Genomic DNA, 27,793 nt, shown 5'->3' on the forward strand with positions numbered 1-27,793 from the left:
CATCCGAAACTACGTTTTCCAAACCAGGGATAGGAAAGACAAATGCCTCAGTGAAAAGGCGTTAACGTCTTTCGGTCCTCCGTTAAAAGGATCAACAGAGAACTAAATGTCGGCTTAATGTCTTTGAGTACAAGAAACCATTACGATTGTGATGACTGAATACAATGCACACAACCAGCATGCTTTCATTTGAATTCAACTTTAAATGTGCTTAATGTGAACTGTTCTACTTTGTCGTTTGGTACACAAATAAAATGGAGAATGTTGTAGATGATAATACCCAACCCACCCTTATAGTTTCGGTATGTGTTGTGATTGTTGCCTTTCCAAAACCAGCTCAGCTCTCATCCATATGCGGAGGTATGTTTGGCTTCATCCTCACATTAAACGAGCGGGTAGCATTTATTGTCGGTCTATATGGTTTTACACACTATATTGGATATGCTGTAAACATTAAAACGAGTAAAACCCGAGTTTGTTGCTTTGATTCTTAAAGAGTCGAATCTCCGGTACTTTCTATACACACGTGATAAGGTTTGATCCAATCACAAGCCGAGTTCGTCTTAAGGAAGGCGGCAATGTAACGGTGTCACTGCGTTCTGCGTAGTTTGCCCACTGAACAAGCCTGCACTATGGCAGACCGCAGCAAAAGAAAGAGAATAAGTCGGGCCGCTTCCACCTCCCAAGTGACCAACAATGTGTCACCTATGTTCGGTGGTAGCCAGCCTGACGCCCGGGTTGCCAGCGATGGTGAAATGGGTAGTTTTGTTGAAGGTTCCATACTTCGTATTACGATGAATAACTTCCTGTAAGTTTTTTTTAATATCAAATACGCACTTGTCGGTTAAACTCCGAGCTAAAGTCATGTATGCACCACCATACACATAAACCAGATTCAACTTTCTGTTATACAATTACGATACGTAATTTAGCCATTACTAATGTGGTTGGTTTTGCTACAAGGCTAACGAGCTATCGACCTGCGGTCTGAATCGGACAGCACGAACAAAGTGGACATCGGTTCGTTAGTGCCCTGTTTATATTTTAACAACACTAGACGCCCAGGATACAGTGAACTACATATTTGCCTGGTCAAACGAATAGAAACCGAAACTGCCAAGCCCACAGCACTTTCTTGATTCCCATTTGTGTTTACAATGTCTAAAGAAGTAACGAAACAACGTCGTCTGCTGTGTCAACTCTGACAGAACCTATGAACTCGCTGTCGTTAACCCGGGAGCTAACCTCAATATGATTGTGGGGGCCAACGGAACCGGCAAGTCCAGCATTGTGTGTGCCATATGTCTTGGTTTGGCTGGTAAGACTGCCCTCCTGGGTAGAGGAGATAAGGTAGGATTGAAACGAGGTTCTTCTGTTTTGTCTGGCTGATGCACACAATGATCACTGAATTCGTAGGCTGAATGGAGAACCTTGTGACACAAGGTGTTACGTTGTCTCATCTTTGTGACACATGTTCCTACCTTGTTAACATATGTCCCTCTTTAATAATACTTTTGTAATCCGAAATACATCTTAAAGTGAAAACCCTTCAATGCAATAATGAAGTATACATTTTGAACCTGTGACGGTTCCAAGAAAATGTCTTTCTTATTATGAGTGTGTGTTTAGTAGTATTATCATATTATAAGTAGTATTTGTGTCAGAATTCCCCTAAATCACAGAATCTTCTGTTGCATGGCTTTCTAAAACAGTGCCATGATCAGACAGCATAGCTGAACTTGGTTACAGATTTCTTTGGTCTGTTCCAAAGTTCCAAAGTGTACTTAAACTATGTTAATATAAATACTCCTATTATTTTCTTACAGGTTGGGCTTTTTGTGAAGCGGGGACGCAGTAGAGGATCGATTGAGATTGAATTGTAAGTTCTATGACTCCCACTCTTATAGGAATAAGAAGAAACCATTTGGCACGTTGGTCACAACAATACAACATTCCCAACTCTACATTTAGCTTAACCCTGAAGCTTGATCAGCTTTAATATTTGTATTCATGTATTTTTTTTATTTCAATGAATGTCCGTATTTTAAGATGTCGCTGGAGAACACAACTAAGGGTTATATGTTTAGTGGACTTCCGGACCCAGTTGACTGCACACAGTACATTCCATTTGTAACTGAATTTACAGGTACAAGAATGGCGGTAATGTGGTGATAAACAGAGAGATCAGCACAGAGAACCTGTCTGTATGGACGCTGAATGGAAAAACCTGCAGTCAGAAGGCAGTGGAGGAAGAAGTCAAAGCCCTTCAAATCCAAGTCAGCAACCTCTGTCAGTTCCTTCCCCAGGTGGGTTTCTGTGCATTTCCTAGCCCCTTCTCAAAATACCAAACGTAATGAATTTAGAGGAGTATCTCTAGGTTAAACCCTTAATCTACACTCGCCTCGATTCTGCAAACAGAAGACATTTGTTAAACTAAACCTTAGACCCTCTTTGACACATATATTTTTTTGCAACATATAAAATAAAGTAGGTTTTCAAATCCACCGATTACTGTACTATACTCTACATGCTTGCTGATATGATGGCATATATTCCTGCAGGAGAAAGTGGGCGAGTTTGCAAAGATGTCCAGGATAGAGCTTCTGGAGGCCACCGAAAAGTCTGTGGGGCCACCAGAGATGTACACGTACCACTGTGAACTGAAGAACTTTCGTGGCAGAGAGAGAGAACTCGAGGTGTGTAGTATTAGCCAGTGGTTTTGAATAGTTTAAGGGAATTCCTTCTCTGCCTATTGTGGATGATAAACCTACATAATGATTTTGTCCTTTTTAAAGTGCTGCAATTTTTAAAGAAAATGTGTTGTATTAGAAGAGTGCCATAATGCAGAAACTATTCTAAAAAAAAAATCTCTTGTAACTTTATAATAAAAGTGTATAAACTTGATTGCAAATGACATTAGTGGAATGGAGTTAGAATCGCTGAATTGTCATGGAACCAGGACTGATGTTAAACATTTATTTTGATTTGACAGAATACTGTGAATGAGAAGGCTGCCTTTCTGGAAAGGGCGAAGCAGAAAAACGAGTCCAACAAGCTTGACATGAATCGCTACTATGAGAAGAAGAGACATCTGGACATGATTGAATTGCTTGAGAAGAAGAAACCATGGGTGGTAAGCAGTGGTTTGTTTGTTGATTATACAACATGGGTGACTGGTTAGATTGTGATTTGAATGAAATTATTAAAATGCCCAACATGTGATTGGTCTTCTCTCCAGGAGTACGAAATGGTTCGTAGAGAGCACGAGTCTGCGAAGAGGGACCGGGAGGAGGCGAGGAAGCGTCTGTTCAGTCTAAAGCAGACCCACGGTCCCATGCTGAAGAAGATCCAGCAGATCAACACCCAAATGCAGCCGATCGAGGCCCAGATAAGGACCACGGTCAGACCCTTCTGTCTCCTCAATGTGGAAAAAACATTCCTTAGTAACTGAGCAAGTGCCTATGTTCTTTTCTGTAAATTTACTATATCATAAAAAGGCAAGGAACTAGGTCAAATATGTATTGTCTATTAAATACAAACTGTTTTTACCTCTTCTATTAGATAAAGCTTCTGTAACAACTGAATTTCATCCCGGGATTAACAAAATGTGAATAAATGTTTTCGTTGATTCCTCCAGACCATCAACATCAAAGATGCCGCAAAGAAGTGCAAAGATAAACAGGACCAATTGGACAGAAAGCAAAAAGAGGTGAGTCCTTGCCTCACAGTCCCATGAACCCAGTTCAAATAAACAAACGCCCTCGGTCGCCTGTCTCGTAACCCCTCTGCGGCCGTCCGACCACTCCAGATCAACGACATCAAGCAGGCTCTGAACCTGAAGCACACGGAGAAGGTGGACGAGGAGAAGCGCATCGCCAACACCAGGACCATCATCGACGAACTGCAGAAGGAGCTGGCCACGGTGGGCGAGCAGCCAGACGTGGCGGCGCGTAAAGAAGCCATCAACATGGAGCTGACGGGCAACCACGAGGAGCAGGCCAGGTTGAAGGGGGAGAAATCAGACATCTGCAGGGAGAAGGACAACATGGTCGCAGAGTCCAGAAGTGTGTACTTGTTATTTAATATACCAGCAACCACCTATTTATTTATTTTCTTCCTTCTAAAAGGTGACATATTATACCACCAGGTATGAGTGTGATTAGCCGTTACAAGCCGTTTTGAAAATCTGCTTCTTCTGACATCACAATTGGGCGTATCCACCTAGATGTGTGCTGGATAGATCAGTCTACCAGCCTACCCAGTCGAAGGTAGCAAATGTTGCTCATCCCTTCGTCATACATCTATGTGGATTCGGCCACTTGTGAAATCTGAAGAGGCATATCTTCAAAACGGCTTGTGACGGCTGAACCCCCATGTTTATAGACCCCTGTTCTACCCTATGAGGGATACCCCAGCACTAGTTGACTGGAGGGGCTGTGTCCTTGTGCTCGCACAGTGTTTGCGAGGAGGCTGAACGACATGAACAACATGGTGAAGGCCAAGGAGGACAAGCTGAAGTCTCGCCACAAGGACACTTTCACCGCCATCGAGTGGCTGCGGCAGAACAGGCAGCTCTTCAGCGGGAACGTGCACGAGCCCATGCTGCTAGTGGTCAGTCTCTGATAGAACAGTGGCTAGTGCTCGGTGCTTGGTTCAATGTCCAGGGTACCTAGGCAGGCACCTACACAACATGTAAACGATTGCAAACAAACAATGTCACCATCAAAAAAAACTTCCCAAGAGGGAAGGGAAGTTTATAACAGTTGAATTAAACTGTTTCATATCAGTGATTTAACACCAAATGTGATGCTCCTATAACCCCTATCTGCTCCTTAATTATACTCTAGCGCTAATATGTAGGTCTTCTGAATTTGGATGCTTGATTTCAGCTCAATGTGAAGGATCCTCGCTTTGCTAAATACGTGGAGACTCACATCGCCTTCAATGACCTTCGGGGCTTTTTGTTCGAGAAGAGGGAAGACATGGAGGCCTTCATGAAAGAGGTCTGTGCATTGACTCTTTGAATGACGTATGCAGCAAGCAATGTTTCTATGTCTACATAATGACTATTCAATAATTGTTGACTATGTACTGCTAGATACAGCGATAGATCAAGTATATTATGGAAAGTTAAAGTGAAACTAAGAGAGCTGTTATACAAATAAGTCAAGCGCCCTTGGCTGTTTTCCATAGTCCAAAGCCTAGCTAGCGTGTAGCGTGAACCCTTTTGTGCTGAAATTTCTTGCAATGTTTTTTTTTTTATAATTTATACTTGTATTCCTCAGGTGCGTGACAAATTAAAACTGAAGGTGAACTCCATCCTGGCCCCAGCAGTGTCTTGTGCCAACAAGCAACCGTCTCGACCAATCGAGTCTCTCAAGTGAGCTGTTTCTGAAGGGCCTCTCTTGGAGAAATACCTCCAGAAATATGTTAAATAAACCATGTTTTATAAGCAGGCCTTTCATGCAGTTGTTTGTCGCTGTGTGTTTTATGTGTATTATGCACTAGGGGGAAAATTTGCCTTTGTCTCCATCCAGTAGTTAAAAAATATCATGTTTAAACAATTATTACCAAACATTTTAATGCTAAAACAGAAGTGCAGAGACGGGAGTTCTAAGACCAAGGACAACCTGTACATAGTGATACCTTCTTCAAGGGGATAGCATGTGGTAGGAAGGACCATTCCTAAAACAATTGACTGTGTGCAGGCGCTTTGGGTTCTACTCCTACCTGCGTGAGATGTTTGACGCCCCAACTGATGTGATCAGCTACCTGTGCTACCAGTACAACGTGCACGACGTTCCCGTGGGAACGGCCCAAACTAAAGCCATGATTAATAAGGTCTGTTTTGGGTGGTTTGTCCATGTGAGCCCTTGAGGTCACCCTCATTGGAATGATCAAATGGGTTCATCTACAGGGGATGATTTGTATAAACCACAATGATTGATTGATACAACATGTACAGTATTTATTTATGAATTCCCCCCCAGGTCATCGAGGAGCCTTACCTGAAGCTCATATACACGGCAGAAGAGCGGTATGTGGTCAAGAAGTCGGTCTATTCCAACCACATCAGCACCAACAACTCTGTGCTCCGGGCCTCCAAGTTCCTAACCATCTCGGTGGACGCCGAGGAGAAAGGCAAAGTGGAGCAGCAGATCCAGGTATGGACACACCTTTTCAGAGCAGCAAAAGAGGGAGCTCTTTTATAAATTATATATTTGCCCATACCAAAAAATCCTTATTTATTATATATTGTGTAACCTTTTTTAGTTTTCCTTCAATCATGTCCTCCCCTAACGCTTTAGTTTGTCTATTAGCCGGTCTAAAGTTAAGTTTTCAAACTTCTATTCAAACAATTTTCCCTTTTTTAAAGTTTGAACCAATTATTGAGCAGCAGTCAGAAGTAGTTTGTAGGGGTGCGGTATAAGATGTGGGGTTTGTGTCTCTGGGACAGAACTGCGAGAGGAAAATGGAGGACCTGGATGAGCGTCTGGCGGGGCTGCAGCAGAACTTCCTGACCCTGGAGCGCCAGGACAACGAGCTAAGGAAGCAGAAGAAGGGGCTGCTGGAGCAGATGGGCAAGAAGAGGCAGCTGGAGCAGAAGATCGCCACCAAGTTGGACAGGTGAGATGGACTCCATGATTTCTCTTTTTTCGAACTCTCCATATGTCTAGACATGTCTAGATTGTTGCCCGGGACTGTTGCCCTCCATCAGAAATGTCACTAACATCGGCTTTTAAAAGCTTGTGTTTTGTGATTCCCTCAGCTACTCGATATGATTTGTATTGTATGCTTTGGTGCACAACCTCACTTGTAAGTCACTTTCGTTAAAAGTGTCCTTTCTGTTTACCGTCAAAATTTTCTATTTCCACTTTTTGCTCCTGTATTCAGTCTTCGACAAATCGAGGAAAATCGTGTCGACCTGAAGAAATTGGAGGAAGACACCAAAGCCAAAATCTGTGCTGTCAATGCCCAGAAGGTGACCATAATGGTCGAAGTTATGGTCGAAATAAAGGTATGGGGGACTAGGCTTATTACTACCGTGTAGTTCTGTGTTTCTGCCAGTTCCATTACATTTGCTGGTAACCCTTGTGTTTATAATTAAAATTAACATTTTGTAATAAATGTGTTTTGGTTGCAAACTGAGTGCCTTGATATGTTTTTGTCTCTCTGTGACGGTTTTAGCTGAGAGCCAGCCTGAGTATGTTGAAGGTTAATCTTACACTGAAGACGTTGGGTCTCACTGCTGAGAAGAACCACCTGGAGGGGAACTGTAAAGAAAGACAAGTGGAGCTCAGGACGTTGGAAGTAGGTTCTGAATTATGATACACACATACCCACCTAAGTTTTGAAAAGGATCAAAAGTATTGAAGTATTGAAAGGATCAATATAGCAAGGAAAATTGAAATGGATACCATAATTCATGAATACCTTTTTAAAAAATAAATAGATACTAATATTATCTTACTAGGGATGGGCCGATGGTCGATACTATCGACGATAGATGGATTCCATTGTCGATCGTCTCAAGTTGCCGATGAAAAGGCGTTTTTTTTTTATTGCCCAAAAAACAGCGCTGTGGTGTGGTGGCTAATTTTACATCTTAAAAAGCCCCGCAAATTGTAATTGAAGTTAGCGTAACTAGCGCTGACCTGACGTTTTCCCTCTCTGCTACGAGAGGGGAGGGGCTCAAAACCTACCGGTCTGCTCGTACGGCGAAATGACATCACAGAGTTTCCCATACATAGACCACTGTGTGGCGCAGCACCACAGAAACACATAGTGCCACGAATTGATTCTGCTTATTTTTTTTTATATATAAGCGATTTTTAAATATAAATATCGTTCCGTTCATTCATCTCCGCATAGCACTCTTTCTCCCTGTCATTCTCGTTCGCACACAGAGACAAGCGTGCATACATGCCAATGGTGCGCGGGTATACACTACCACTTATTGGATCAACCCGCGAATTCTATTCCGATCAGAGATTTGTATTCCGATTGAGGCGTATATATCTGAAAACTATATATCTGAAAACTATGCCGGTAAGAAACTAAAACTGTGATTCTGAAAAAAGTATTAAAGCTATCGAAATGTCGTTTAGATATTATTAACCCATTTGTGCCGGCTGCTGTGCGGCGCAACATTGTATCTAGTAGATACAATGTTGCTCCGCGCAGCCGGGTATCTAGTAGATACAATGTTGCTCCGCGCAGCCGGTACAAATGGGTTAATGGTAAATACGCATTGATGCGCAATCCGGTCTTAAAGGTAAACACGCACAGATGCGTGATCCGGTCTGAATGGGTTAAAGATACAAGTGTGTAGATGTTCATTGGTTTGAGCGTAGGTAAACGGTTGAATTGGTTACGATGTGTTGAATTGTCAGAGGTTGACCAGACGGCTTCAATGAAACTAACTGAAAGTAGTAGAAAGGAGTAGTTGCATCCGGCGTTACATGAAACTGTGATATTGACGACCCCCATGATAATAGTTTTTAAGAAAAAATGAGAAAATAAACGGCAATTTTATAATGTAATAAATCAGCTTAAAAAAAGTGAATGAGCGGAGTGGAGTTAGTTGCATCTGGCGTTCCATGAAACGGTGATATTGACGACCACACGACCAGCCCCCCCCCCCCCCCCCCCCCCCCCCCCAGGGTTCACTATTGAGACACACCAACTGTGTCATCATGACAGCACCACCGGCCCCGACGTATCAAAACTTAAATCAGCGGAGGCTCACGCTGGTCCAAGGGGAAGACCACCCATATCGTTTTTTTTTTTAAAAAACGGCTATTTAATAATGTGATAAATCAGCGAACCCTTGTAGACGATTGCCCAACCTTATATCTTACTGTATGTATTTTTATGCGATTATTGAGGCATTGGTTTCATTAGACTTGTACATTTATTATTTTTGAACCCCTTTTTTTATGTCTTACTTCTCCTGTCATTGACTTGTGACTCCCTTTTTTTTTTCCTCAAAGAATGCCTTCACTCGCCTGGACACGCAGAGGAACCGGCTGCATGAGAAGTGCATAGACCTGTTAAGCAGCGCCAGGAACATCTGCAACATGGACCCAGCAGGGCCGGTGCCTGCGGAGCTAATGGTGGTGAGTACTCGGCCTGCTGCGCTGCTCTTCAACAGAGGAGCTCTTGTGCAGAGCATGGGGTCACCTGTTGCATGGGAGAGGGAGTGGGTGCTAGTCCTTTGCCCCTTGGTACCCATTGTGCCCAATACTTTGAAGGAGCTTGTCTTCTAAGGTTTGTAATTAAGGAGTCATGGCTGGGATGTCATTCTGTTGTAAATATGTAATTATTATAAACAGAACCGTGACTTTGAGAAAAGATAATCATGGCATGGCTACACATAGCCCTCACTGACCCTTTTTAAAAACAGGCCCACAGTTTACAGTAACAGTAACCCATAATATTATAGAAATCCAAAAGGGCCTTAAACATCCTCAATGTAATGGGAAAACGCAGTGTCTCTTCCTGTGTACTATGAGTGCAGTGTCGATTGGTTCTCTGTGAGGAGTCACAGGGCTTGTGTCTGTCCAGGCCTTCAGCAAGCTGCCTGACACCATGGAGGAGCTGGACGCCCTGCTGAACGAGGAGCGCTCCAGGGCAGAGGGCTTCACTGGAATCAGAGAAAACGTGAGCACTCCCTTTTGCATACTATTTTGGTTATGTAGCAGATGCTAATGTGGTCCATAGTGACTAAAGCTAAATTCAGATAAGAGTCATTAGGAGGGGGGTACTGCTTCGGCGTCTTCCACGAAGAGGCCTTACCGGTAAACTGCAGGCATTGGGGATTGAACCTGGTTCATTTTCAAACACCATTTATTTTTTTCCCCGTAATTATTCTGTGAAATGGGGGTATTTTTAATTAGCAGGAACAAAGCAAAATAAAAAAACTAGGCCACACAAAGTTGTTTTCATTATAATCGTATGCAAAAAGCGTTGTGAGTTTCCTTAAATTTACATTTTTACATTCTGCTGAGCCTGTGTTGGTGGAGGCTAAAGCTGCCCGTTGAGTTGCTCTGACCGCGTGACATGGTTCTCCCCTCGCTGGGCCCCAGGTGGTTGAGGAGTACAACAAGAAAGAACAGGAGATCCAGAACCTGGAGAAGGAGCTGGGCGATCAGAGACAAGCCCTGAACACCTTCCGAAATAACATATCTGAGGTACAGGGAAAACCTGAAATGGTTGGCCTGAAATACTTTGAGGCCACTAGAGTGCGCTGTTTTACATTAAGTTACTGGACCGCTGTGGAGGTTGTTGTACTCGGATTTGTTGGGCATAAAATTGGGGAAGTATGTGGTATTGGTCCTTGTTTGTCTGCGTACGTTTACTTATGTGGATGGATAGACTTTGAACGATACATTAAAAGACAACAACAATAAAAGTAAATATGTACCAATAAATCCATGTGGCCTGCTATGGTGCTTTTTATTAGATTATCTTCTTTCTGCCCAGCAGAATGTCCCTTCTTGCTCTGTGTGCTGCCTCGTGTGGTAAAAGCCTCTGCCTCTGTCTTGGTCTCAGGCTAAAAAGCGCTGGCTGAACCCTCTGAGAGCTCTGATTGGTCAGATCAATGAGAGGTTCGGCGAGTTCTTCCGCTCGATGCAGTGCGTGGGGGAGGTGGACCTCCATTCAGAAAAGGAGGTAACGGGGCCCACTTGCTCATGCATTTCATTTACCAGCAACATTTTACTTTGGGAAGTGAATGAGAATTAATTCCCAAAATGATTGTGTGTATATATTTAACAATTATTCGCCGAAGGCGAAGTGAATAGTGGGGAATAGCCAGGCTAGTATATGCTACACGTGAACACTCCAAAAATAAACAAGATAACACTTTTTGCCGGGATTTATTTGTTTTAATTAGCATGACGAGCTGACCTTCACGCATACTCCCAAATATCCTGAGTTTGAGATCTCAATCTGCGAACCAATGAAATTGCGCAATCGTAGGAGGTTCACGTGTAGAATGTACTAAATATATATATATTTGTGTGTGTGTGTAGGAGGAGTACGATAAGTATGGGATCCGCATCCGGGTGAAGTTCCACAACAGCACAGAGCTGCATGAGCTGACCGCGCACCACCAGAGCGGGGGGGAGCGCAGCGTGTCCACCATGCTCTACCTCATGGCCCTGCAGGAGCTCAACCGCTGCCCCTTCAGGGTGGTGGACGAGATCAACCAGGTCGGGTTCACTCGCCCTGCACATCCTCAATGTTCAGGTTTTAGTGTTGATGACGGGCCAGTGTTGACTGTGTATGTGCAGACTTAAACCCCATTGCATGTCCTAATACAATAGTCTTCATCTTGAAGAGCTTGTTTCTTTATTGTCCTTGCTTAATGTCCTCCACAGGGAATGGACCCCATCAACGAGCGGAGGGTCTTTGATATCGTGGTCCGCACGGCGTGCAAAGAGACCACCTCGCAGTACTTTTTCATCACTCCAAAGGTGAGTGCGGCCTCTCTGATGGACAGGTATTGGCGGCGATACAATCATAAAATACCCATTAGCATAGAACCCGATAGGTAGTCCCATCATTGTTGTTTTTAAACCAAAGTCCTCTTTCTTTGATTCCTTTTATGTGGCATTTCCGACTAAATATACCTGCCGTTGACTTTAGTTCAGACCTGGGGTTGATTACCTGTGATGCTTTTTCCCTACCTGCCATGTCCAACACATGTGCTCGCTGTGTGTCCTCAGCTCCTCCAAAACCTCGAATATGCAGAGGAGATGACTGTGCTCTGCATCCATAACGGACCTCAGATGCTGTCTCCGGGGGATTGGGACGAGAAGGCCTTCCTCAGACGCATCGCCCGGAGGAAGAATCGCACAAAACCATAATAAATACTAGAATCTGTGTATTCCAGGAAAACGTATGCAGTGGACCCACGTAGCCTGCTAGAAGTTATTTATGTTGAGCCTTTTCTGTTATTGTTGACTGACGAGATTACAATTCTGTGTACATTTGATTGACAGTAATCGTCTTTTGGTTTCATTCTGAACAACGCCTTGTTCCAGTGGTGTCTGAGGTTAATAACAAGAGCATTACAAACATGGCATCTTGAAAAGGAATTTATTTCGCCTCCTCCACTATCCATCTCCCCGTGGTTGTAGTTTTAGAGCGTGGGAGGTGCCTTCAGGTGGAGTAGAAGCCCCCGTCGTGTTTCCTCGAGTAGCCCCTGTTCGCGTTGTGGTGAGACTCTTGGGGAGGGAAAATATTGTGATAAAAAGGAAAGGATTAACATGGCACCCATGCATTTTTCAGGTATGGAACAGCCTAGTTGACTCATTTATTTCATTGTTCTTTTGGTTTGCTCTGATGTTCTGCACTTCACTTTGTTAATAAACACTTTTTTTTCATAATCATATTGTTAATTCATTACCACGAGTTCACCAGCTGTAGATGAGTTTGACATGTATATCAACTCACCTATGGTTCCTTTGATGCTGTAAATGGAGCACTTCTGGGGGGTTATCCACACCCTGATGCTGTTGTTTTTAAGATTCTTTTGCTGGACTTCTTGCTTTTCACGTTCTTTTAGTGTCCTCCTGTTGGTTTACATTAGATATGAGCATATTGAAGTTATTTTCATTTGGGGAGGTAATACGGCCGTGGATGGATTAGCATATTCCTGTTGGCCACCTAATGTCGCCTGAGACGGTCTCCGGCTGGTACAAGGTCTGGTTCCTGGTGCGGAGGAAGTCTTCGTGGTGGTCATAGAGGGACTTCAGGTGGAAGTCGAGGCTGTCGTGGGGAACCTGGAGAGAAGTGGAGGGAGAATCCGATCAGATGTGCTTGTGGTCAGGTGATGGGTTATATTTCAATGTAGTCAGTGATTAAGGTCTGCATAGCGTATCAGTTACATAATGCACTGCAATGCCAAGATTGAGCAGTGTCATGGAAATCGGTTGAAAATTTTGTTGATTTTTGTTGAATTGTGTCAGTGATTTAACGCAGAATTTATTTTCTCAAGTGAATGGATTACGCTTCCGTAGCCTACATTATAGTCAACCGCAGTGAAATGTAAACCTTTCGGCCGTGGTGCGTCACGGTCCTGCTGCTGCTCGATGACGTCGCAGTGACGTAGAGGCGGCTCCACGGCTCTTCGTACTGGGCCAGATGAGTTGGTTTATCAGAGATCTCTCTCTGTACAGGCAAGCCACACGGCGCTTTGTTTAAGTGAGTGGTATCTTAACAGGGTACAAACATGCATGAAACTTAACGTATTCGCAATGTCCTGATAACTAATGTCTTAAGTTAGCGCCGCATTCCCAGGCACAATAGAGGTGACCCTAGGCTCGACCAGATTCAATAAAAATCCTCCTACCTGTAATGGCTTGGTCCCCGTGAAGGTGTTATCGTTTTCTGGCTGAGGAAATGGAAAGGGGTCTCGGCTTGATATGTTCATCTCGTGACAGGGAATGACCAAGTAGGCCTAGAGAGACTTGCCTCTTGGATTTGTTTTACTGGGTCACAAGCTACGATGTTTACAGCCTGGTCTCTAAGCAACCACTGAACGCAAATAACCTACTCAGGCCTTCCTCAAAATCCTCACAACGCTGCGCTGTAAAAATGAGCCCGGAGCTTGAATGACCCTCTTCACGTGCTCTCACGACACTCCTCCTCTTTCTCACCCAAATGACGCTCTATTTAGGTATTACATGAACTTGTTCCTCGTATATAATGAAATGGTGCGATCCTAAGGTTCAAAGCGTGCAGAGCTCTTATAAATGTGACCTTGACCGAGACAGAGCAGAGTGAACCGAGCTCTGGCTTCAACTGAGGCTGTGCCAGAGTCATAGAAAAAACAATATAATATATATATATATATATATATATATATATATATATATATATATATATATATATATATATATATATATATATATATATATATATATATAATAATAATACTATTCTCTCTCTATGGCTCTGGGCTGTCCTAGCTCTACGATCCGTCGACAGTAGTTTTGGACAGAAGCAAATTAACGCGGTCTATGTCAATTGCTTTTCATTGTCATAAAATACAAGTTGACTTGGATGAAATTTGATGCAAGTTGACAGTGAAGAAAACATTGGAAAAAGGAGAACGCTTTCTTTTAGTAGAGCACTGATTTGAATAATTCCTTAACACCATGCCCTATTATTAGGGCCCACTGTTCAAGATTATAAATTCATATCCATTTGTATTTATAATTAAAAGTAGTTTATTTTATGTGTAGGAATTTGTCTTCTTTTCCAATTGCTATTGCAACATTTGTACCATAAATTATAAAGAAAATGTATAATTGCCACCAACTTTTTTTTCTAATTATTGTGTAGGGGGACGGGTCGCCGCCTTTTGCAAAATGTTCGGTCGCTCCGCCCCCTACACACGTCATCTCACTCCAAACTTTTTGCAAAACTTGCCAGCCCTGATACGCCTTATTTATGATCTTCCCATGTCATTCAGTTTTACAAATGTTGAGTCTTACGTTATACCCATATTTACCCCTATTCACTAAGAAAACTTCCATCTCGCCCAATCGAAGCAAACTACATAAAATATGTATGCTATAAAATAAATAAATAAATAAATAAATAATCAGTAATAATGAGAAAAATACAAATAAAATGCATCTTATTTAAGATCCCAAAACATTTGTTATTATTCTTACATTCATTGTAAATAAAAAATGTATTATTCACCACAAAACGCTACTTAAAGATGATTGGCAGCCAGGCAGCCAATCAGAAAGGAGCCTGTGTTTACCTGCGTTCAAACAGCCGCGCCTACCTGTGGCTCCTCTGTCATGGCTCGTGTTGCGTCATAACTACAGAGAGACCGGGACGACCTGGGAACAGCAACCATGGACGTAGCGAATTTCGGTTATTTTTTTATATGGCATTTATTTGCTCATATCAATGCGGAATTGCCTTTGTGTAAAGAGGTAAGATGACCACAATAATAACTTTCTCCATGTTTTTTTTTGTTTTAATATTGTTCTGCATGAACAAGGCACACAACTGTAAAACGGTCATATAGAGCATGTGTGAGAGAAAGACCCTTTTTAATGTGTTGTCATTTAATTTTCAAAGGCAAATGACTGCAACTTAGCACAATAGGTAATGCTTGGTTTTGGGCCTATGTTGGAACTGAAATTGAACAATATCAGATGCAATATGTAAGAATGAGCAAGAATGAGCCTATTACTGTAGGGATATTAAAGTTAGAATTTAATATTCTGTTTTGTTGTATTACAGCATGTAAAAACCCTTTGAAATACCAAGGCCTTAGCCCACATACACATATACACATTTTCTGTTTGAAGTAGGCCAAAAAAAAAAGCTAAGACATAGCTTTGTCTTAAATATCCATGTTTTAATGTTTTACTTTAATGTTTCTTATTATAATTTACCTAGAACATATGTATTTTTCTAAAAGGGTTCCTGAATTATAGTTATTTGGCTGAAAGGGGCTTGTTTAAAATTCTACATAATAGGTGACACATGTGGGAAATGAACATATGTTAGCAAAACCTGCTAATGTTTGTGTTTCTGCTTGGTTTGGTGAAGTGGGTCACTGGACCGTTTCATCCATACTTTGAAAATAAGTATAGTCGTGAGGAATAATTTTGACGTTGAGGTCAAGCCACTATGTATGGATTCACAAACATTGTCTTAAAATCATTGGGTTAACCAAATATGGTACTATACTGTGTTCTACCAGACTGGTAACTCCTAGTTGTAACACCTAAAGTACAACACAGTACTTATCTGGTAACCTCCTTCTAAATATTTGCATTATAACTGCTGTATTTGATAAAGTAGTAGACTATCAAATATGGCAGAACGTTTATGGCAGACAGATACTGTGTCGAGGCTTATCTACATGGTAATGACGCCAAAGGTCCTCTATGGCAACTCTAGCGGCTGCATTTCAAGGTGAATGAGCTTAGAAGTGAAATGTCAGCAAGCATAGCGGGCAGCAGCTGGTCCCCCAGGTAAATGGGTTTTCTGCCACCAGAACTCATTTGACCATGAGCTGATCCCAATGTCCCTGGTTTCCTCATGTTTGTTAATAGCAAGCGGTTGGGCTGTGAGCGCATATTCCTATTCTTATTCCTATTTTCTATTCATATTGATCGCTGGCTCCTGGGGACGCAGACCCCTTGGGTAAGGAGATACCTTGGGCCCCTGCTAATGAAGCAGCACTGATCAGAAACACAGAGCTGCCATCTGCTGATGTGTGTTTTAGAACTGTTAAACTGTTCATCCCGCGTGGTTCTAACTGGCCTTGGGGTATGGCTTTAATACCAACAGCAAGGTAATGCCAGGCTATCAGTGACAACATCTTAGCTCAATCCATCCGCCTACTCTGCAATTATAAATGATCCATACAGCAAAATAAAAGCGATTAGCATAATTTGAGTGCATTTTGGGTGGGGTGGTGTTAGTTAATGAGCCACTGTTACTGTGTCTCAAAGCGGCGTCGTAGTGTTTGTTGTCTCCCCGTGGAAAGGCAGCGTTTCTACAACAACTCTGAGGTGACATGTTGATAAAAGGACTGGTTCACAAACAACATCTCCCCGTGACTCATTCAGTAAACCCTGGAGGGATTTAGGTAGAACAGATGTACTTCCTTGATTAGAGAATAGAAGAAGAACTTATCGGGACAACAGGTGAGGCAGCTTTCTTGGGTAAATATTGTCTCCCAACTTTATTTGGAAAAGAGCTTGCTGTGGTTTACAGCAAACTGTAAAACACATTAATGATCATCACACTACCATACATTTACAGAACATGGGTTTTTAATACTCAAACTCCATCCTTGGTTCTTATCATATGACCCCCTGTTGCCTTCTTTGTTTTTCTTATGTTGATTTATTGTCTGTATACTGGTTTGCAGTCACACATTAACATTTTAATGAATTTTAATTCTCCTTTTCCAGTCGGACTACCACTTTGAGTACACAGAGTGTGATATGCACCAGTCCAGGTGGAGAGTGGCTGTCCCAAACAAGCTTGATACGTGTACAGGACTCCCTGACCCTGTGAAAGGCACCCACTGCAGTGAGTTTCACCCCTTGACTACATTACGCAGGACACCTCATTTCATCCTTTGAAGGTCAAGGCCAGAGTAATGCTCTGTTTTTCCAAAATAAATGCTCAGACTTTTGTCAGATTATTTGGCAGACCGAAACTTGGCGCCATGGTCTTTAATTGTTGTTTATAATAAGTCAGAATTAGTCAGGACTAGTTTTGAGCAGTATCCATTCTTATGATCTTCCATCTTATCTCTGTGGAAGTGGGAGTGAGACAGGGGAAGTAAAAACACACATGTTCAGAACCCTTCTTCCATGAAATCATCTTTGAGAAACGTCCTTTATTCCTGTACGTCTCTACAATCTTTCCAAATGGGCCCATTTCCTCTAATTCTCGTCTTACTTTGCGCAGCCTTCTCGTGCATGGACGGGGAGTTCCTGGAGATGAGCAGCCAGAGCTGCCAGAAGTGCGCGGCGGGGAGCTACTCTCTGGGTACGGGGGTGGCCTTCGATGAGTGGGACAGTCTGCCGGCAGGCTTCGTCACGCACGGTGTCAGCATCGACGATGACTCCCAGACCAACTGCTCCAAGTGAGTCTGTCCTCACATTCATTTCATATTTCATATTTAATCATTTAGCAGACACTTCTACCCAAAGCGACTTGGAGAGTGAATTTGAGACAGATTGATGATTTCAGATTGATGTCATCAGGCAGCATTTAAGGATGCGGACCGGTAGGTTGCCCTCATCAGGGGTGGATCCCAGTATCGTTAAGCAGAACCCCCAGCCCAGAGGTCAGCCAACCGCGGCTCTGGAGCCCCATGTGTCTCTTCCACCCCTCTCAAAAAAGAATGTATAGCTATTTTTCTTTTTTCTTTCAAGGGTAACATGTTATTTTAGAGGACAAGGTTATACTGTGACAAAAAAAAAAACGAATGAAAGTTTTTTAATATTTTGTCAACCAAAATAAACTCAAATCCTACAACTGCAAATTTCAAACTATAGGCTATTGGTTACTTTATATATAGTATAACTATATATACAACTATATACGCTGTGTTATCTTCCTTTTAGGGGTCAAATATGTTTTGTGGTTCCAGCTTTATTTTATTTGGTGGGAGAGGAACCAAAGATTTCTCGTTTGATAATGAAGGTTGCAGACTCATAGTCAATACTACAGCATCCTGCCCAGTGTCATATACAGAGACGTGTGTAGAAACCGTTTCCAGACGTGTACCAAACAGTTTGTGGTCCTTTCCCCTAGGTCCTCATGGGTTCCCATGGGGGATCACATAGCCTCAAATGTAGATGAGTGCACCACCACCTTGTCCTTTGCTGTGAACCTCAAGAAAGCCGGAACCGTCTCCTTTGAATATCTATACCCCGACAACAACATCTACTTTGAGTTCTTCGTAAGTATCCTACAGATGCATGCCCTGTATCATTATCAACGTTTATAAGTCGTTGGGTTTGTTAACTTATTTCTGGCCGTCTCTCTCTGGGTCTTGCAGGTTCAGAACGACCAGTGCCAGTCCACGGACACGGAGAGCCGGTTTGTGAAGCTATCCGACGCCGACTGGAGTCAGTATAATGTAAGCCTGTGAACCCACAACATCTCGTCCTAGATGGCTATGGTCTGTTTCTGCTCTTCAATCTGTTCTACTTCTCGCTGTGTCAAGGTTAAACTAAACCAAGGCACCAACGTCCTGTACTGGAGAACCACAGCCTACGCTCTGCAGGAAACCTCTGTCAAATCGGTTCTGTTGAAGAACATCGCCATCTCAGGTAGGTTATCATCTGATATATATATATTGGATGTTGATTCATGGAGAGGTTATCTTGTTGCTGTATCTAACAATGATACAAAAGTCTGTTTTGTTTGCTCACGCCACTAAATACATTACCCCCCCCCCCCCGACCCCATTGTCTGTTAATAATTACATCTTGGTTCCTGTTCCTGGTCCAGGGGTGGCCTACACGTCAGAGTGCTTCCTCTGCAAGCCGGGCACCTACAGTGCTAAGCTAGGGTCCGCGCGCTGTAACCCCTGCCCTGCAGACTCCTACTCCAACAAGGGTGCGACCGTGTGCCATCAGTGTGAACCGGACACATACGCCGGTACGTTTGTTGTGAGCTTCCCTGATTCACATCACTGATCACTAAAGAAATTCAGATTCTTCATTCATATATTCATTCTATTCATTCACTCTATAGTAAAGTAGCTGTAGTAAACTATAATATACTATACTATGCTATATTATACTTCACTATACCACAAGTTCGTTGTCCTGCATGAGTACGCATAAAGGCCAGGTTATCTCTATGCAAATATGCAACTGCAAAGTGTGTGTCTGTGTGTGTGCGTGTCTTATCCCCGGATCTTAATGTAGGAGATGTGTTTTTTCTGCATGCTCACTGGCTGTTTCCTCTGACTGTTCTAATGTTTCCCCAGAGGCTGGTTGGGGGAGTTGCAAAGCGAGACCTGCATGTACAAACAGTGACTACTTCTACACTCACACCCCGTGTGACTACAGGAGACAGGTACTGAGCTCAAAGACCTGTATGTGTCTGGGGGAGGAGGGTTTGAAATTACATTTTGAATTATCTTTGCATTATCTTTACTTTCAGTCATTTAGTGTTAGACTTACAGGAGAGGTTCGCACGAATACAATCAAAATGGGAGTAGCTGCTAATAAAATAAGCAATAAGCAACATCCACATTAAATACAATGCAGCAACATGAGCTAGAACCAAAGAGCTAAATACAAGTTTCAATTTAAAATTCAGTTTATGACATATTCAATGAAAAACACTTTCAATTATAACTCTGAGCATTTATATGATTGTGTGTGTGTATGTGCGTGTGTGTGTGTGTGTTAAATGTGGGTGTCCAAACAAAACTACAGGATAGAAACAACAATAAAAGGGTTAAACGGTTCGGGATTATAATCTAATAATAAAACAATGGTTGGTGATTTCCTCCCGCGTCTCTGTTCAGACCCAGATTATGTACAAGTGGGTGGAGCCAAAGATCTGCAGTGAGACTGTCCCTGGAGCCGTCACTCTTCCCGCCTCTGGCCAGCTGACCGCCTGCCCTCCCTGTAACCCGGGCTTCTTCCTCACCAACGCCTCCGCCTGCCATCCCTGCTCCGATGACTTCTACTCCAACGGAACGGGTAGGGTACCTCCTCGAGACCGCCGTCTCTGAAGCCTTCGCTTGTGTGTTTCGATGGGCGCCTTGTATAACGTTGTTTAATATGGTTCAATATGTCCAGTGTTACCAGTAAATTCAAAACTTTAAGTTGAAGCACTCAATAAAATGCAATATACAATACAGATGTGTGATGCTCTGTCAATTTGAGGTCCTCGTTGGAATCTGTATCAATAGCCATTGCCATTGCCCTAAAAATATTTTCAACTTGTTTTTTCTTCTTGTGTCTTTCATACTCTCTGCCTCAATTCCCAACGCGACACCAGATTGTGCGAAATGTCCCGCTGGTACGGAGCCTGTGGTCGGCTTTGAGTACAAATGGTGGAACACCATGCCCAGCAACATGGCGAGCTATGCCTTGCGCCACGATTATACCTTCAACATGGAGAAGAGCACAGGTGAGACGCGCTTCCACCTATCAGAGCCCAAACGCCCCATGCTACGAGTGCCAGCTGAGAGGAAGGGGCTACGATAGTTGTGTGTTGATGAAGCGCTGTGGTTCTTAATGGATGTGATGTTGTGTGGTTGTGTCAGGGTGGGAGGTGGCCGGAGACTACATCTACACTGTGCCAGGAGAGCAGGACTCAGACTTTCTGGTCCTGACACTCAGTGTCCCGGGATACAGGTCAGGGCCAGCACACAACCATGCATACACGCACGCACGCATGCAAGCACGCAGGCAAGCACGCACGCACGCATGTACGCAAACACACACACACACACACACACGCACACACATGCACCCGCGCCTGCACACAAACACACACGCACGCATCAAATCACACACACATACAAAAAGACAGGGTTATATCATATGCCAGCGGGTGTGCATTCGTTGGCTTTTATAGCAGGAGAGAGCTCACACAATCTTATATTTCATCTACTCAAAAGGCTGCCTCCATCCCCTGCCAAAGACGAGGAAGCGACCAAGCTGTCTCGGATCACCTTCGTCTTCGAGACAACGTGCACCGCCGACTGCATGCTGGACTTCCTGGCGGTGAGGACACTAACACCTACCTGTCATGCGATGCATCATCAACGTCAGGAATATTATTGTCATCTGCAAGTTGAATGTGTTTAACATGGTATTGGCGGGTTCCGTGTTCAGGGGTACAGCAAGATTAATCAGCACGTTGTGGAGAAGTGGCACGGCACCACGGGCAAGCAGTCCTACTCCTACGAGGTGCAGGACAACATCACCACCAGCTTCACCTGGGCCTTCCGACGCACGCAGTCGCATGGCACGGTCAGTCCCACACACATATTCACCCTGATAGTAATGTATTCGGGCTCTTTTGAAATGTTGAATATTCATGGCCTCCCCCTTCCTTCCCCTGCTGGAAGAAGGCCTTCATAGCCGTTATCCCCAAGGAAGGAAAGGAAATGATGGACTGTAAAGGTTATAGACCTATCGGTGTCTTAAACAGACACTATGCCACCATCTCAACCCAGAGGACAATATAACAAGAGCCTTACATATTGTAGAGCAGATTAATAAGTATAGGTAGTATTATTATTATTTTCAATTTAGATGCAAAAAAGCTTATGAATTGGTTCTATTGGGATTTGTATATCTAGTCATCAATATACTTGTATACATTGTATTAAGGTATTTTACTCCTCTCCCACTGCAAGAATAGAGTTTGATAGGAGCCTTCCTAAGTCCATAACTCTGCTACGATGCTGCGACCAATGTTTCCCTGCTAGCCCCAGATTCTTAAATTTATTCATCGCACCTCTGGCCCAATGGGGCAGAATGATAGGATATATCTATTGGAGGACCACAGTAGGAAGTATAAAGTTTGTATGCAGAGGATGCACTGTTCCCAATCATGGAACCAGGTTCTGGCCTGCCTCTACTAATACAAATACTGGAAAGGTATAGGGTATATTCTTAACATTAACAAGGTTAATTAGGCCCAGGTTAGGACATTTAACTACACTCCCATCCAAGAATTAAGTGCTAAGAAAATATAATTTCAACTGTTGCTCTTCCCACATCAAGAACCTTGATGTGGGAAGAGCAACAGGGTGAAGAGCCCCCATTGAGGGTGACCTCAATGGGGGCTTGCATCCTCTTTACTCTTATCAGCAGAATGTTAAAGTAACATTCATCCCTGATTAAGATATATTTTTCTATCAGAAGAAATTTCTCAGAAGCAATTTATAGAATGGAATAAGTATAAATTATGTCTTTCACGATTAGTTCCATGCTGGAGTACGAGTGGAAGTACGAGTGGAAGTGGTTAAATGTTTAAAACTTCAAAGAGAATTGGTCCGGTATCACTTCCATATGCAAGATTCTTATCAAATGGGAACTGAATAGTTTGAGCTTAACAGGTATTTACAGCTTGGTGATTATTTTTGTAAAAAAAGAAAAGGTTCTAATCCAAGAGAGCCACCAATTGTTACTGATATATTTATTGAAGCTTATAGCTCCCGAAGTGGTTATACCATGGCATCACATCACTATAAAAGGACACGATCGAAGATGTGAAACAACTATAGGGAAACAGAAGAATAACCAAAGACAAATGCACGCACACGCTCCCACACACACGCCATACACACACGTCAATTCACCGAGAGTGAATGCCTGGGAAACACAGCCTTCCTCCACAAAGTCAATAAACATGAAAACATACAAGTTAGTATTTGTGTACATCTATTGTATGTTATATTTATTATTATTTAAATATGCATCTTTTTATTCCCCTTTATCTACTATTATATTCATAAATTTTCATGTATTTATCATATTTAGAAAAGCTTAGATCAAAAAGCATAGCCACTGGCCTAAAGGCTTCGTTATGGTTCCATGTTGATGCAACGTAATGATTCCGCAATCGCTTCGACGCAGTCGTCAACCTGATTTGGTTCTGCGTCAGATTTACTTCGGGTTTACGTGAGCAGACCAATCGCCTCCCTTGCTGCTGCGTCGCCTCAACACAAGGTTACACTTTTTGGGAGGTGCACGTCTGGCCCTTGGGGTGTACGCAAGGAGGGTCCGCAAGGACGTAATGGGTCCGTAAACCCCCTTGCGTTGCGTCTACGTCCAACCATAACTCTACCTTTACTGTCAACAGAGGAACCACACGAGCGACGGGGCCAAGATCTACTCCGTCCTCGTCACCAACGCCGTTGACGGCGTGGCCTCCCGTTGTCGCCAGTGTGCAGCGGGGCCGTCGGACCTCTCGGCCTGCGTGCCCTGCCCGCCCGGACACTACATGGTCAACGGCACGGGCGTGTGTAAGAGCTGCCCACCCAACACCATTGTCAGGCCCCAGCAGACGGTGGGGAAGGAGGCCTGCGTCCCCTGCGGACCCAACACCTCCACCAACCAGGTCAGGAGGGAGGAGCACGGGAGAGCACGGGCTTGGGGCCCTAGGATGAATGTGGAGTTCTTATTACTGCTATTTACTGCTACTCTTGGTAGTTGGTTAAATCATCTTCCTTCCGATTGTTATGGTATAATTTGCCATGGTATTCGTTGCTTCATTTATATAGCATTTTCTTTAGCCTAAGCTAACCAATTGCATTCATCCCCCAGGGGAAATGAAGGCTTTAGGAATTTAGCATCTGCACAAATCAGCATGGTAGCAATGCGGCCACAAAAAAGAGGGATGATGCCTTAGCCGTGGTTGCAGCTCAACACTAGGAGCCACAGAGTCTCTAACTAATCAAGGTCTGTTCCTCCGGTTTGTCCTCCAGGCCCGCTCAGCCTGCGTCAGCGACTGTACCCTACATGTACACAGCGGAGCAGGCCAGCACCTGCACTACAACTTCTCCTCCCTGGCCAACGTCACAGGCTTCAGGAGCAGCCCCCGCTTCACCAGCCGAGGCCTGCGATACTTCCAGCACTTCCACCTCGGGCTGTGTGGGAAAGAGGTGGGAATTAATTGGATCCTTAAATCCTTATTGACTCAGAATTCAGACATAGGACATTATCGAGCAGGTAGGGCTATTAAATGGGGGTGTAGAGTCCATAGCTTATTCTTTTACAACCAGGGTGTTAAATGCTTAGCAAAAAGGCACTGGGTTCAATTCCCCATTATCCGGCACATAGACAGCCACCCCAGCCTAAACTACCAACCTCCAGGGCCCACTGTCAAAACCCAAACACCACCACTTGGATGTGAGCCTTTGGGAAACCCTGTACCTTTTCTGACCAGGTGTTTATGCATGAACGATGGAAGTGTTTGACCCCCAATGGCCTCGTCCTCCTCTCCCCACAGGACAGACAGCTGGCCATGTGTGTGGACAACGTGACGGAGCAGCAGAGGGAGGTGAGAGGCTACGCCTGCCAGTCCATGGTGGTCCCCTCCGACACCAGAGGCCAGGGACTGGTCTCCTCCCAGCCCTTTGTGATCGCCGACATGTTGCTGGGTGAGGGCTGAGAGCTGCTTCTTGTTATCCTCTTCTAGTACATCTGTCTATGAATCTATCTGCCTGCCTGTATTTTTGTCTGTTCATCTATCTATCTATCTATCTATCTATCTATCTATCTATCTGTCTGTCTGTCTGTCTGTCTGTCTGTCTGTCTGTCTGTCTGTCTGTCTGTCTGTCTAAGCCTGCAATGAAAACATTTAATATAGTGCATAGCATATTGTACATGAGTATTGCCTTGTACTGAAGTATGCTATGTACTAATATGTATATTCAGACGACATATATAACATAATGACATGTGTGTCTTTTTCTTTGTGCAGGAGTGACCACAGAAAATTCCCTAGATCACATTTCTTCTCTGGAAAACCTGTTCCTTGTGAACATCGGTCTGCCTGATGTCATATTTTATTACAGGTTACACAGCTGATTCCTATTTCGTCTATTGTTTTATTGTGACGATGCAAGAGTAATCAAAGACAGAAAAACTAAATTGCATTTGACATTATGACATCAATGATTCATCGTGTCTGTAGGGCCAGTGAGACCACGCAGGCTTGTAAACAGGGCCGGTCTACCACGATCAGAATGAGATGTGATCCTACGGTGTCAGCCAGCCACCAAATCTCTCTACCCAGGTACGTTACAACGCCTGCACACCTGATCGGAGTCATTCAATTAACAAAGAACAGGACGCATTGCAAATGTCTGACTCTGCAGCATGCCATCTCGTGTCCTCAAGTTCACAGGATATTGTGGAATTTTCCAAAGGGTTTTTCAATAGCCTACATAAAAATGTAATGATTTTCCATTGCAAACGATGCCCCTTGTGGTTAATTTAGAGAACTACATCCTCTTTACTGGAAGACAACTCATTTTTATCCTGAATTGTTTCCTTCCACAGTGCCTGCCAGGAGGGGACGTGCAACGGCTGCTCCTTCCACTTCTTGTGGCGAAGCCAGTTTGCATGTCCGCTCTGCACCTCAGATCACTACAGAGAGATCGTCAGCGCATGTGTCCAAGGAATACAGGTAGGAAACTAAAACCACATCATATGTACAATACACTTAAGAAAATATTGGAGTTATAAATAATAATGTGTGTGTGTGTGTGTGTGTGTGTGTGTGTGTGTGTGTGTGTGTGTGTGTGTGTTGTTGTAGAGAACGACCTATGTGTGGCAGCAGCCCCTGCAGTGTTACTCTGGGGTTTCCCTGCCAGCACAGCGAGTCAATGCCTGCGTGAGCCTGGATTTCTGGCTTAAGTTTGGTGTTTCCACGGGAACAGTGGCTGCTTTGCTGCTTATCGGGGTGATCTGTTACTTCTGGAAGAGGGCGCGCAAGTAAGACCTCTCTCTCTCTCGCTCTCTCTTTCTCTAGCTCTCAATCTCCTTCTCTTTCTCTTTATCTCTCTCATTCTCTTTAACTTCCTCTTTCACTCTCGCTTTCTCTCTCTTATCTTTCTCTATCCCCTTCTGAAGACTCTGGGTCTATACACTTATCTTGAACCAGTTCCTTATTGCATGAGAAGTGACTTGTAGATACACTTATCAACATGTAACACTAAAAAAGTCATCAGAAATCGACTAAGAAAGAAAGACCAAAAACACAAGGGACCAATATGAAAGTGCAAAAGTCAAAGTGCAAACTCAAATCTATTTAAACATTTAAAGTCCAACCCGTGAAGTCTGAAAGCCATTTAGCCTTAAGACTTAACTGTACATTTGCCATAGTGCCATTCTTTACGGCAGGGCAGAGAGCAGGTTTGCCCTGTGTGGTATACTCCTCCAGAAGGTAAACGCTGTGTGTGCTGCCGAGAGACACCACACACACACCTTTTACCAACTGGAGAAATCCTCACAACACAGGGCCAGAGAGCAGGTTGGCCCTGTTTAATGAGGTCTCCTCCTGCTGGTTAACACTGTGTTACTGTGTCTCTCCCCAGGCTGGAGTTCAAGTACTCCAAGCTGATGACTGCTGGAGACAAAGAGGAGTGTGAGCTCCCGGCGGCCGACAGCTGTGCCATCATGGAGGGGGAGGACGCTGAGGACGACCTCATCTACCTCACCAAGAAGTCCTTCTTCCACAAGGCCAAGAGTTACTCCAGAGAGGTCAGCCCCAGCCCAGCCCCCCAAACACACGCACGCACACGTTCCCACACACACACCATACATACACACTCTTCACACACACACACACACACAGTACACACACTCTCATCATACACACACAATACACACCCTACAAACAAACACACACACTGCATGCACACACATCATACACACACACACACACACACACCGTATGCACACACCATACGTACATATACACATGTCCAGGTACACACACAGGTATATATAACCAAGCATAGGAAGATACTTAAATTTTGTGTTTATTATTCTTTTGATCAGAGGACTTCAGATGGATTTGATTCGGTTCCATTGAAGTCGTCTGCATCGAGCCTGCTGAGAAACGAAGAGGACATGGATGAGTGCTGAATAAGAGGAACAAGCAGAACCTGTTCTGCAGACCACATTGAGCAGGCTTTGCGTGGGTGGTTTCTAATTAACGGTAGAGTTGCATCTGTAGGGGATGGCTCAAAAAGGTCAAAGATGAGACAATCTAAAACAATGTCACAATACTTGAGAAAGTGTAGGATCTTTTATTTTATTTATTGTTTTTTTGTGTTTTTCTGCCTGACGAAATCTGTATTATTTCAAAAGAGTGTTACATGTGCCAAAACCTGTAATAGCCAACACAATATCTTCAATACAAAAGTAGACCTATCTGTATTGGGGGAAATGTACTTTAAAGGTTTTATAGACCTTACATAAACTACACAGACGTTTATGTTGGACAATTGTCTTGAACTGAACGTTTAATGATTCAATATTTGAAATGTTCACCTATAGGCTGACTGTGAAGATGTCGGTAGTCCTATATGTGATATAGACTAGTGTTTTAGATTCTGCTATGACATCCTATCTGCCTTTGATACAATGTTGTAACCGTTTTTTTAAGTTTCCATTATTTGTATTTTATGAACCATAAAAAAAGTTTTTATAAAAACGGAATGTCCTTCCTCCTACATGTCATCTAAATTGTGTCGTTGTTCCAATTCAACTTGTAGGCTGTTTTATGAGTC

At 43.5% G+C, this 27,793-nt stretch overlaps 3 protein-coding genes across 3 annotated transcripts; 2 read left to right on the plus strand and 1 right to left on the minus strand.

The window, feature by feature from the left end:
* Positions 1-620: 620 nt before the first annotated feature.
* On the plus strand, positions 621-12,395 carry smc5 (structural maintenance of chromosomes 5). Its single transcript, XM_079741642.1, has 24 exons — positions 621-808; positions 1,209-1,350; positions 1,827-1,879; positions 2,147-2,306; positions 2,562-2,696; positions 2,993-3,133; positions 3,239-3,400; positions 3,638-3,709; positions 3,809-4,064; positions 4,457-4,611; positions 4,890-5,003; positions 5,286-5,380; positions 5,709-5,841; positions 5,991-6,164; positions 6,458-6,627; positions 6,895-7,018; positions 7,189-7,311; positions 8,994-9,119; positions 9,568-9,663; positions 10,089-10,193; positions 10,555-10,674; positions 11,037-11,216; positions 11,385-11,480; positions 11,733-12,395. Exons 1-24 carry the CDS (start codon positions 633-635, stop codon positions 11,871-11,873), a joined length of 3,249 nt encoding a protein of 1,082 aa, XP_079597768.1. The 5' UTR covers positions 621-632; the 3' UTR covers positions 11,874-12,395.
* cfap276 (cilia and flagella associated protein 276) lies at positions 12,161-13,446 on the minus strand. Its single transcript, XM_079741647.1, has 5 exons — positions 13,361-13,446; positions 13,063-13,179; positions 12,676-12,791; positions 12,463-12,581; positions 12,161-12,233 (listed from the first exon to the last, which is right to left on the minus strand). Exons 1-5 carry the CDS (start codon positions 13,439-13,441, stop codon positions 12,169-12,171), a joined length of 498 nt encoding a protein of 165 aa, XP_079597773.1. The 5' UTR covers positions 13,442-13,446; the 3' UTR covers positions 12,161-12,168.
* Positions 13,447-14,864: 1,418 nt separating this feature from the next.
* Positions 14,865-27,711, plus strand: elapor1 (endosome-lysosome associated apoptosis and autophagy regulator 1). Its single transcript, XM_079741099.1, has 22 exons — positions 14,865-14,963; positions 16,965-17,085; positions 17,470-17,647; positions 18,322-18,469; positions 18,569-18,649; positions 18,737-18,842; positions 19,024-19,173; positions 19,508-19,596; positions 20,054-20,231; positions 20,533-20,664; positions 20,801-20,891; positions 21,158-21,263; positions 21,375-21,512; positions 23,353-23,610; positions 23,978-24,154; positions 24,502-24,652; positions 24,976-25,069; positions 25,189-25,290; positions 25,557-25,683; positions 25,813-25,991; positions 26,594-26,759; positions 27,060-27,711. The coding sequence occupies exons 1-22, from the start codon at positions 14,883-14,885 to the stop codon at positions 27,144-27,146; spliced, it is 2,940 nt and encodes a 979-aa protein (XP_079597225.1). The 5' UTR covers positions 14,865-14,882; the 3' UTR covers positions 27,147-27,711.
* Positions 27,712-27,793: the final 82 nt, after the last annotated feature.

The sequence above is a fragment of the Pollachius pollachius genome (assembly GCF_949987615.1).
Source record: "Pollachius pollachius genome assembly, chromosome: 8".
NCBI classification, from domain to species: domain Eukaryota; kingdom Metazoa; phylum Chordata; class Actinopteri; order Gadiformes; family Gadidae; genus Pollachius; species Pollachius pollachius.